This window comes from Medicago sativa, chromosome 2, assembly GCF_051527215.1.
Source record: "Medicago sativa cultivar Bolivia chromosome 2, Bolivia_mono, whole genome shotgun sequence".
Taxonomy (NCBI): domain Eukaryota; kingdom Viridiplantae; phylum Streptophyta; class Magnoliopsida; order Fabales; family Fabaceae; genus Medicago; species Medicago sativa.
In genome coordinates, this window is record NC_140750.1 from 69,319,300 (window position 1) to 69,331,009 (window position 11,710).

Consider the following 11,710-nt stretch of genomic DNA (forward strand, 5'->3'; position numbering starts at 1 on the left):
CCAACCTACTCCATCCTTCGCACCCACCTTCTCATGCTCAAACAATACATCATTAAAATCACCACATATACACCAAAATAAGTTTATATCCCTTGTCAAGTTTCGATGGAAATCCCATGCGTTTTTTTGGATATTTCATGATCATAGATGATTTATTATGAACATATTCTTGGAGAAGAGTTCATTTATTTTTAGCTAATTATTGATGTGATTACTCATAATATTTGAACTTGAAGTTATTTTGCTAAAGAAAAAACTGTTTGACTTTCTTAAAAATAAAAAAAAAAAACTTTGTTTGACTTAGACCTCTTGAATAAAAAACAAGAAAGTAATGAATGAATTAGATATATGGCGGGAAGGGAAAATAAATAGTCACGTGCCTACTCCCGCCATGTAACGCTCCTCGTCGCCGCGCCTCTTTCGTAATTTACGATTTATACGAATTTTGAATTTTCATCTTCCTTTTCCCAATCTTCAAACCCTCTCACGCTAAACTAAGATATATTTTTTTTAATTCAAAAAAAAAAAAAACTAAGAAATTTTTAGGGTTAGGGTTTCAATGGGGAGCAAGGTCACCGACCCCAATCTCTCCACCGTCCGATCCATCGTCGGTTCCGAATTCACCGACATGGAAATCATCAGAGCCCTACACTTGGCCAAAAATGACGTCACTGCCGCCATCAACATCATCTTCGACACTCAACGAGTTTCTCCTCCAAAATCCACTCCACGCGCTTCCAACACTCAACGAGTTTCTCCTCCGAATTCAACCCCACGCGCCGTCACCCCACGCGCTGTCACTGCCACCTCCAAGAGCAACGCTAATGCAGAAAATACTAAATGCTCCGTCGAATTGGAATCCAAAGATTGGTGGTTTGTCGGTTCCGGTGAAGTGGCGGGGTTGTCTACGTGTAAAGGGAGGAGTATAAAATCCGGTGAGAAAGTGATTTTCAAATTTCCGGCTAAAAAGGTTTCTGTTTCGCCGTCTCCAGGGAAGGGTTTCGGTCGAGCAGCAGCAACTTGTTCTGAGATAGTGAGATTTTCTAATGAACAAGATTGGGAGGTAATTTTGATTAATGCAAAATGGTAATTGTTTTTTTTTTTTTTAAATTCAATTGTGATTTGGTGGCGAAGACTCACCAGAGTCACGACAGACCTCAAGGCTCAGAGAGCACTGAAAAATTCAATTTGTGAATTAATTTGATGTGTTTTTTTTTTCCCGGTAGATTGGTAGAATACCAAATGAATGGGCTCGATGTTTATTGCCGTTGGTGCGGGATAATAAGGTTAGAGTTGAAGGGAAATGTGAATTTGCGCCTAATGTGTTGGGCATCATGGATTCTATCAATTTGTCAATCAGGTATATATGCTTAATGTGACAAGCTATTTGAATTTGCTCGATGTTTTGTTGAAGGATTTGTTTGTGAAATTCTATGATTTTATGGTTAATTTGGTGTGATGGTAAATATTTAAGTCGTGTCTGTTTCATTTCAGTGTCTTCATCAATAGGTCAATGTTTGTTAAGCATCATCAGGTTTCTCTTAAGGATGCTACAAATTCGACAGATGAATCCGTGTTTCATCCTCTTCCAGCCCTGTTTCGATTGCTTGGCCTAAGCCCTTTCAAGAAGGTGGTTGTTGGTTCAGTGTTACTTGTTTTTAATTTTCTTGGGTTTCTTTTATATCTCTGTTATGTTCAGTCTAAATTGTTGTGTCTTCTTGCTGCCTGTGGAGTTAATTCAGTGACTCACTTGTTAGTCTCAACTTTACTAGAATATTGACTTGCATCATTGCTTGTTTTTTAGGCAGAGTTAACTCCTGGCGATTTCTATTCCAACAAGCGTCCTTTTAGTCAAACGGTAAAATGTTACGGATATAATTGCTTTAAACCACATCTTCACTAGCATGGTTGATTTATTTAACAGAAGGAATTTTCTCTTCAGGCCACATCACTACATGCCAAGTCTGAGCGTCCTTCTCAAAATGGTCACGAGAATGAAGACGAGGATTCTGTTTCTGAATTTGATCTTGACAACATTGTTGGTGTTGCATCAAGTTCAGAGTTAGAGGTGCTGTATTCTAAGAATAACATTGTGTTCTATATATATTATGCTTATAAATGATATAATGATCGATGACTAACCTGAAATTTTGTTTAGGAAATGGACCCCCCTGCAAATCTTCTCTGTGAACTGCGACCCTATCAAAAACAGGCTCTTCATTGGATGGTTCAGATGGAGAAGGGACGTGCAAGGGATGAGACTGCAACAACCCTTCATCCATGTTGGGAGGCATATCGCTTGGCTGACAAGTATGTGTCTGTGGTTATTTGACACACACAGTAGAAAAAAAAAAAAACCAATGAATGGTTCTGATTAAGTAGTTGTGCTTGTACTTTTTAGGAGGGAGCTTGTCGTTTATTTGAATGCATTTTCTGGTGAAGCCACAACAGAATTTCCTAGCACCCTTCAAATGGCCAGAGGAGGGGTATGTTTTTTTAACTTGCTAACCCTGAAAGTTTTTGTTGTTTTCACATATATTTCAATGTTTTTAATGTATTATTTTTTGTGAAATTGAAGATTTTAGCAGATGCTATGGGGCTTGGAAAGACCATCATGACCATATCACTTCTCGTTGCCCATTCAGGAAAGGGTGGATCATTAGGCAGTCAACCTATCGCTCAGTCATTTATTGAAGGTGGTGAAGTTAGTGACACTGATACAATTCCCAATCTTTCAAAGGTTCCAAAGAAGACAACCAAATTTACTGGTTTTGATAAATCGACGAAGAAAAACACTTCTCTAACAAGCGGTGGCAACTTGATAATATGTCCTATGACTCTTCTTGGGCAGTGGAAGGTATTAACATGATGTGACTATTTGGTTACTGTATTTCTTTACTTAAAGTTTGTATTACATTTGTATTCAAATGCGGGATATATAGAGTAGTTCAAATGCTTTCTTTCCAGTTCTGAACATTTGATGATTTCTCCAGGCAGAGATCGAAACTCATGTGCACCCCGGGACTCTGTCTTTATATGTTCATTATGGACAAGGTAGGCCCAAAGATGCAAAAAGTCTAGCTCAATGTGATGTTGTAATTACTACATACGGGATTTTGGCCTCCGATTTTTCCAGTGAGGTAGTTGCAAACCTGTTTACTCTTACAGTTCTCTGCCTATTTGCTTCATTTCATAACTCTTATCAACCAATGCATCTTTCTATCCTCTTACGTACAGAATGGAGAGAATAATGGTGGACTCTTCTCAATTCGTTGGTTCAGAGTGGTTCTTGATGAGGCACATACTATAAAATCTTCTAAAAGCCAAGTTTCTATGGCTGCCTCTGCTTTAATTGCTGACAATCGCTGGTGTCTTACTGGGACTCCAATCCAGGTGAATAATCATATTACAAGTCTTACTTTTATACGATATCCATTTTTGTATGTACGGATTAAGTCCAGGATAAGAAATTTCATCCAACTTTTACAGAAGACCACTATGTGAAGCATGAACTCGATATACCAGGAATTTTCAATTAATGCTAGGGTTATGTTGTATGATTAAACTTACAAATCTTTAGTTACTTCGACAGTTTCTTATGGTTTCCATCTCTGGGCTGTATAATTATAATCTGTTTATGATATTCTCAGTATAAATTATGATAATTGACGGTGGTTTTCTGGTTCATGCTCTGAATTGCGGTTATATTCAAATCTTGCATTTTTATTCTGTTACACTTTCATTTAGTATTTATGTTATATCCCAGCGTTGCAAGTTGGGCATTACAGTTAAGTATGAGAACATTTAGTTTGTCATGCAATGGTGTCAAACCCTTAATGTGTTTGGCTAAACTTTGTTGTTTTTCTTTTTTTGATTCGAAACATGGATTTGGTATTTTTTCTTCTTATGGAAAGTTGAAAAATATCAGCTGTGATTATTTATTGACTTCCAAACGAGTATTGATGGACACCCAATAGTTTAGAGGATGAATGTTAGGGGTGGGATTAGAGAGAAGGAAAGAACTACTATTCAATTGCAAATTCATGCTACCCATAAATAAGAGAAAGGGGGGAACTTTCTTAGTGCTTAGAAGCTGTTTCAGTCTAGAGGAGGGAATGGTGCTCTTTATTCTTCCACTGCCTTGTTCATACTCTGGTTACACTGATCAGAGGATTCATGAAGGGTTCCTATTTGTATTCTTTTTCTCCTTTACCCTTTGATTCTATCTGTATGTCTTCAGAGTTTTCTTGCAATCCTATTTGTATTTGTATTGAATTTTAGTTCACTTATTTTTTGATCATGAGTCTCACGACAGGATTTATAATCATATAGTTTTTATGCGTTCCGACATTGAGTCATTTTTTTTCTTCTTTCTACAGAACAACCTTGAGGATGTTTACAGTCTTCTCCGCTTTCTGAGAATAGAGCCTTGGGGTCATTGGGCCTGGTAAAATTACATTCTTCTTAGTGCTGGCTATTTTAACTCTAATTGATTTATGTCCAAAATCCAATATTTTTCCCGTGCTTCCTCATCTGTCATTATTTTTGGAAGGTGAATTCTAGGCTTTGATGTATAATTATGAATTTTTTGGTAATATATGTTTAAACCAAACTTCGGATTCTATTTATATAACATAATTTAGATTATAATTTTTCTTGCATTCTAGGGAAGTTTTAGCCTTCAAATATTTCCTTCTGAGGATTGAAACAAATTTAAGCACCAAGAAACTTGCTTATAAAAAAAATGCAGTAACAAGATTTGTGCATGAAATTCTTAGTGTGAATTATAAGCTTGCAATTAAGACTACGTGCGTGGATCCCCTGCAGCACCTGTAGGGACTGTTAGGTCTTGAGAGAGAAATATTCTTTCATTAGCTCTAGCAGTCTCCACAGCTTCTGTAGAGGATCCAAATCCGTTGGCAAAACTGAAGATATCAGCACCTTATGATTTGATTGGATTTTTATGAAAATATATGTTTTCCAGTTAAATTTGCTCAACATAACTGGAGTATGAAACCGTGCTGGATGTTATGAATGCTTAGTATAGTCATCCAATGCAAATCACTTACTTATACTCTGTTACTTTGATTATCTTAAATGAGTGGCTGGAAAGCTGGACTCTGAAGATTTGTCTTGTTTGATCCAGGTGGAACAAGCTTATTCAGAAACCATTTGAGGGTGGTGATGAGAGAGGATTGAAATTAGTTCAGTCCATTTTGAAGCCTATCATGTTGAGGAGAACCAAACATAGCACAGATCGAGAGGGAAAGTTAGTGAACTGGTTAAGCACTTGTGTTGTTTTTAACATCTACTATATTCTGCTAACATATTATTTGTTGTAGGCCTATACTAGTTCTCCCTCCTGCCGATATGCAGATAATTTACTGTGAACCTACAGAAGCTGAAAAGGACTTTTATGAGGCCCTATTCAAAAGATCTAAGGTTTTTTTTTTATTAAAAATTGTTAATTCTAATCTATATTAAATTTTTTTACACTACTCTTTTGGCACTGCAAAAGTTCACACTGATCAAACTTGTTGGTGAACGTTATGCAGGTAAAATTTGACCAGTTTGTTGAGCAAGGACGCGTTCTTCATAATTATGCTTCAATACTAGAGCTGCTTTTACGTCTTCGGCAATGTTGTGACCATCCATTTCTTGTAATGAGGTGCGGATCTTATATTTCTGTTATACCCTTGACTGTTATGGTGAAAATGTGTTGCCAGTGTAAATTGTTGCAACTGTAAGCATCTGGTCTGGTCAATTGGCTTTAAGAAACAGTTCATGAACGTATCTGACATGCTCTTACTTTCTAACTTGTTCTGACCAACATAGTGCAATTCATAAGCTAATCTGAGGTGATTTTAGTCAGGTTTGTTTTGTTTTTCATTTTAGGAGAAAATTCAGGAACATTCTCAGTAAGAAACCTAATTTTTTTATAAATAAACATTGAGCTCTGAAATATACTGTATGGTAGTTACAGCTTCAAAATTGAATTTGAGAGAATTTATAGTGAACTTCAGCACTAATCAAACTGATAAGATATCAGAATTATAAAATAATGATGAAATGCTGAATGATGGTACCATCAGGGAGGCTGAAAAGCAAAAGTGATAGCTGGGAAGCACCTTGTCATATTGATCTAACTGTCAATCTTCTTTCTCACTTCAGCAAAATCTTACTTTTTGAAATTGAAGAACATTAAAGAGGGAAATTACTGAAAAATCAAATTATTTGGTGCTAATCAAATTATCAGAGTTATTTGATTTTGCATCATTAAGTTGTCTAAAACTAAAAGTATTTGCAATATTTTATTTGGGCTGTTGGCTCATGACTCATCTCACACTTTTCTTTCTTGAACACAAAGATATACATAGCCAAGATGTTTGTATGAGGTGTTTGCTTGCATCAGATACTATTTAGGGAATGGTTCATCATTTCATCAAATGGTTTTTTTAGTCTTGCTTGATGATGTTTCACTTTTGATGTTTCTTAGGGACTTTGTTTAACATAATGTGATTTAAGAGCACTCTTGTGATGATGTTTTCTTTGTTCCTTGCATCATTTAATTGTTGTCTTACTAAGCCTTAACTTTTTGTCATGACGGCAATTTGTTTTTTTAGTCGTGGTGATACTCAAGAATTTGCTGACCTAAACAAACTAGCCAAGCGCTTCCTTAGAGGAACCTGTAATGCTTCAGAAGGTGAAGTAAAAGATGCACTCTCACGAGCTTATGTTCAAGAAGTTGTGGAAGAGCTACGTAAAGGGGAGCAGGGAGAGTGTCCAATATGTCTTGAAGCATTTGAAGATTCAGTGTTGACGCCCTGTGCTCACCGCCTTTGCCGGGAATGCCTCTTGGCAAGTTGGCGAAATTCTACCTCTGGTTTATGTCCTGTTTGTAGGTATTTTCAGGTTAACCTGTTATAATTTTGGATAGCTTTTCTTTAACTTGGACTAACGGAAGTTTAGGACTGTTTTTATTGCAGTAGTTCAAATTAATTTGGTTATTATGCAAACTCCTAATCCTAAGATTATTGTTTTTGACAGGAAAACTGTCAGCAAGCAGGATCTTATCACTGCCCCTACCGAGAGTCGATTTCAGATTGATATTGAGAAGAATTGGGTAGAGTCATGCAAGGTAACTGGTCTTATGAACGAACTTGAAAATCTTCGCTCATCAGGATCTAAGAGCATTGTTTTCAGCCAGTGGACTGCTTTTCTAGACCTCTTGCAGATTCCCTTTAATCGGTAAGATTCTTTGCTGGTTTATTCGTTTTTTTTGAGAATTTGAGTGAATGTGAAATCTTGAAATGAGCTGTTCCCATAGACAGTCATGATTTTTTTTCTACATTGCGTTTTAATCATTCCTTTGAAGTTGATATCAGCTTTAACGATTGCTGTGATCTTGTGACGTGCTTTAACTGTTCCTTTCTGCATCATGCTTAACCATCGGTCTGGTTTGCAGATCAGGGTGGTCTGGTCCAGTTTTTAAAACTATGATTACGTGTTCAGGTTTCTTTTTTGATTCACTTTGACAATAAACAATTGTTGGAAATTCCGCCTTCATTGCGGTCCGCCTGTAGCCGCTTAATTGCGGCATTGCCTTCATTGTGTTGGGTGTGAAGGGGTGGATTTATTCCCACATTGACTAGAGATATGACCCATGTAGTGTTTGTAAATCTTGGACAGACCTCACCTTTTAAGCCGGTTTTGTAAGGTTGAATTTGGCTTAACCCAATTTCCAAGAACAATGATACCAGAGGTTAATTAATCATTATCTTTGTGTTATCATCTATGTTCAGGAATAAAATTTCATTTGTTCGTCTTGATGGGACATTGAATCTGCAGCAGCGAGAAAAAGTAATCAAACAATTCTCAGAAGACAGCGACATACAGGTCTTAACATATTTCCTCATGTTTATCTGTTACCTCATCAGTGTAGCGAACTGTTTCAATGCTTTGACTATTAATAACCATCACCAGTTATTCCTTGCACCAGGTGTTGTTGATGTCACTTAAAGCTGGTGGAGTTGGTATAAATCTAACAGCAGCTTCCAATGCTTTTGTCATGGTAGGTGCTTATCAGTTTTGTGTTGCTTAAACTGATATGTATTTGTCTAGCTTCAGGTTTTCTAACACAGGGCAAATGAAGTATTTGAGTTTGTTGAATGAGAAAAAATAGGACATATGGTGAGACCATGTGTTTCAACTACACAATGAGCTCTCTTTATATAGCCATCAAAGCAATTAATACAATAATAATTACAGGATATTCTGTTCTTATTTACACGATATGATATGATACGGTTCTTATTTACACGATATGATATGATACGGTTCTTATTTTCACGATATGATATGATACGATATGCCGATCCTATATATATAATAAAGTAAATACATGGATCCTAACCTTATTTTCAATAGGATTCTTTTGAGATTTTCTAACAAGGTTTCAGTTGATACTTAGAAACACTGCCTCAAAAAAACTGAAATCTAAATATGGATCTTTGATTAATTTGAAGCTGGGAGATAAATTAATGTAACAACGCAAATTTAAGTTATTATATCCACAATACTTTTACTGATTTCTATATAAATTTACAGTTTTGGTATTCCAAATAGTTAGTTGTTTTAGTATATATTTTATAGATTAAGAAATTTAATCTATGCAATTTATAGGGAGGAGCAATGAATCTTAAATAGGAGTGTTAAGGATTCAGAAAGTTGCAGCAGAATATGTTTTTTTTTTAACAAGCCAAGTTGCAGCAGAATATGTTAATGAATAACCAACCTAACAGATGCGGCATTATTATTGATATTGGGAAAGTTTTTTTTTTTTTTTTTGAAGTAATTTTGATATAGATAGTTTGCCAATGTGAATAGGACCCATGGTGGAATCCAGCTGTTGAGGAACAAGCTGTTATGCGTATTCATCGCATTGGACAAACAAAGAAGGTGGCCATCAAACGGTTTATTGTGAAGGTACATTTAATATCCCCAATTTTGGGAAATCATACATATATTTAACATTTGTTTTATTTTTGGGAAATCATACATATATTTGACATTTGTTTTATTATTATGAACTTAAAATTGGGCCTTGTTAATTGCTTCACTAGGTACAAGAAATTTGGTAGTGAACTAGTGAAGTTTGGGTAACAAAGCCATCAACTGAGCTGAAAATTTTCTTTTCTCACGTGAATATTTCATCTATAATTTGTTTAATTGGAGTACTAAAATTTTAATGAGGGCGATGCTTGCTTAATTATGAGTCTGATTTATGAGATTTGTCAAGGTCAAGCAAGTTAATATGTATGGATAGTTATGCGTGGTTGTTAGCATGTCTGTTTGGTGCATGCATATCGCCAAATGATGTGACTTTATTGATTCGAATATGACATTTATTCTAATGTTTCACATTGCAGGGGTCAGTGGAGCAGAGAATGGAGGCAGTGCAAGCACGCAAACAACGAATGATTTCTGGTGCCTTGACTGATCAGGAAGTTCGATCTGCACGGATTGAGGAGTTGAAGATGCTCTTTACTTAGACCAGTGAGGTAGTGAAAACATTGTTTGCTCACAGGTGCTCCTTCATCATTTCGCAACACGTGGCTTTCTTCTCAAGTGCTTGTGTATGGTGGGTAGTGGTGACTCGTAAGATGGAAGTGCTACTTCTTAGATGGCACGTGAGCCAGGGAGTTGTCCCTTGACTTGCAACCTCCATTGGGACAGGTCAAGTTTTGGAAAGGGAAGGATTTGAAGGGGGGTACTCATCTTCTATATGTGGTTTACTTACTTCCATCGAGAGGGGATAAGGAGAACTTCCATCTTCTTCTATATGGGACTTGAAAATAAAGCCGAAGGAAGGGGCTGATCATTGTCATATAAAAGGGAAGGGATAGATTATTAAATATATTTTCAACATAGATCTTGTTTTGTGTATGTACCTATGTAATTCATTAACTTGGTGGGGAGGAATTTTTGAGCTTTGAAGGAGGATAAGAAGAGGTCATCCGTTTTTCCCGTACATTAAAAATCTCGGGTCATTCCCCCTCTCCTCTTCCCCTTCTAACCTTCATTCAAACAATAGATTGTAATTAGGGTTCACTTGTTTTGTATTAACTGTACAATAGTCTGAACGATCTAGTCATGGTGAACATAAATTCGACTGTACATTTATAGTATGTTCTCTTGTACCATTTGCCATAGTGGCATCAGATGCAACAGTTGTGTCGTTTGTCTGTGCTTTTGATATTTTTGTAATAGTTTATGATTTACACATCCAGTTTCAATTTTTTATCAGATATATACGCGTGCATGTTTCCTTACTCTGTATGGTTACGAGTGGCTTCATAAATATTCCGTGGAAATAATACGGTCTTATCATGTTTTATAAACTAGATTGTGCCACCATCTCTTTCCCCTATTCTCTAGTCCCTTTGTTGCACTGACATACCTCTGCTGTGCCACTCCTACTTACCACACAACTGCCGTTGAATCACCATCACAAGCTACAATCCCTTCAACTATATGCGAATAGCTGTTCCATAACTGTAACCTGCTTGAAATTTACCTGTAATCGATTAACTTTCCTCATTTGAAAATGGTAGGGAATCTTTGTACCAAAATATTTGTCACGTTTGTATTAAAGAAATACTTGAATGAAAAAATTACTCTAAATAATCATAATTTAGAGTAATTTGTCCTTAAATTACATAGTTTATAAGAAAATGTCAAGTATTGTACATTTAAACCTTCACTAATTTTTTTTTTTTTTTTTTAATGATGGACTACTTGTTAAGTGATTCTATTCTATATTATATATATATGAGTGCATAATATCTTATTTACTCCATATGGTTTTAGCATGTTAGTGCCCTGAGATTTAAATTATAAAATAGTCTTGATTTGAAATCGATAGTCCTCTATTGATTTTGTGTGAAGCAGGAATCCAATGGGTGGATTTGACTTTGAAATTGACCAAGTAGAAACAATAGTTTCCCAAAAATAAAAAATTAAAAACCACTAAAACTAAATTTCTTACACTACTGATGTTCCCCATTTTCAGTTAGTCACATTTTCTTCTTAGTTGTGTTAATACTACAGATGTTTGAAATTCCATAGTTTCTTGGCAATTTTCACTTTCATAACATAAGTGTCAAGAGTATATACGCAGGAGTTGAGAAAATCCAAATTTATTCTTCTTAATTGTAGCATAAAAAAGAAGAAGCTATCTTTATTGGAGGAGCATCAGAATGAGACTGAGCCACCAAATACTGATCCAGTGTTACCAGAGACCGGTAATTCAGGTTCAGAAAATTGGCAAATGTTTTTTTGAGAGGAAAATTGGCAAATGTTCAACATAATAAAACTAAATTGGCGAATTGAGCGGCTAACATCTGATCCAGCTGCAGGAAGTATCAGATACTGTCAACATTAGTCTTACAATACTTTTTAAGATCCGCTTTATATTTATAATAACTTCTGTGAATTTATTTTTCAAAAATATTTCGATTGGATATTGAAATAGTAAGTTCATTTTTTTATAAGAAGACAATCATTATTTATTTTAATTTTCTGTAAAAATACAAGAATTTTTCACAAAACAGGAATGAAATTTGTATGTTCAAGAGTTGCCCAAGGAGGTTATTATAACCAAGCAGAAGAATGTATTAAGTATATTTTCTCTAGTAATATAACTCTATCA

The 11,710-nt window shown here is 35.6% G+C and overlaps 1 protein-coding gene across 2 annotated transcripts; it reads left to right on the forward strand.

Moving 5' to 3' along the window:
- Positions 1 to 342: 342 nt before the first annotated feature.
- On the forward strand, positions 343 to 10,309 carry RAD5 (DNA/RNA helicase protein). Of its 2 annotated transcripts, none has more exons than XR_015027440.1 (20): positions 343 to 1,063; positions 1,227 to 1,360; positions 1,495 to 1,630; positions 1,805 to 1,858; positions 1,943 to 2,068; positions 2,159 to 2,310; positions 2,402 to 2,486; positions 2,579 to 2,857; positions 2,994 to 3,140; positions 3,238 to 3,393; positions 4,380 to 4,447; positions 5,147 to 5,269; positions 5,343 to 5,442; positions 5,556 to 5,668; positions 6,624 to 6,898; positions 7,048 to 7,248; positions 7,803 to 7,896; positions 8,000 to 8,071; positions 8,887 to 8,985; positions 9,429 to 10,309. XR_015027440.1 is itself a non-coding variant. In XM_085746094.1 (20 exons), exons 1-20 carry the CDS (start codon positions 560 to 562, stop codon positions 9,549 to 9,551), a joined length of 3,045 nt encoding a protein of 1,014 aa, XP_085602220.1. In that variant the 5' UTR covers positions 343 to 559; the 3' UTR covers positions 9,552 to 10,309. The 2 variants fall into 2 exon arrangements, 1 of the variants encoding a protein (XP_085602220.1); XM_085746094.1 differs by having other exon boundaries at positions 6,624 to 6,902.
- The last annotated feature ends 1,401 nt before the right edge of the window (positions 10,310 to 11,710 follow it).

Bases quoted from the DNA above. Each gene is read 5' to 3' on its own strand.
- RAD5 (XM_085746094.1), top strand. From the start codon at position 560: ATGGGGAGCAAGGTCACCGACCCCAATCTCTCCACCGTCCGATCCATC. The intron at 1,859-1,942 runs GTAAAATGTTAC...TTTTCTCTTCAG, and splicing joins AGCGTCCTTTTAGTCAAACG to GCCACATCACTACATGCCAA. The intron at 2,858-2,993 runs GTATTAACATGA...TGATTTCTCCAG, and splicing joins CTCTTCTTGGGCAGTGGAAG to GCAGAGATCGAAACTCATGT.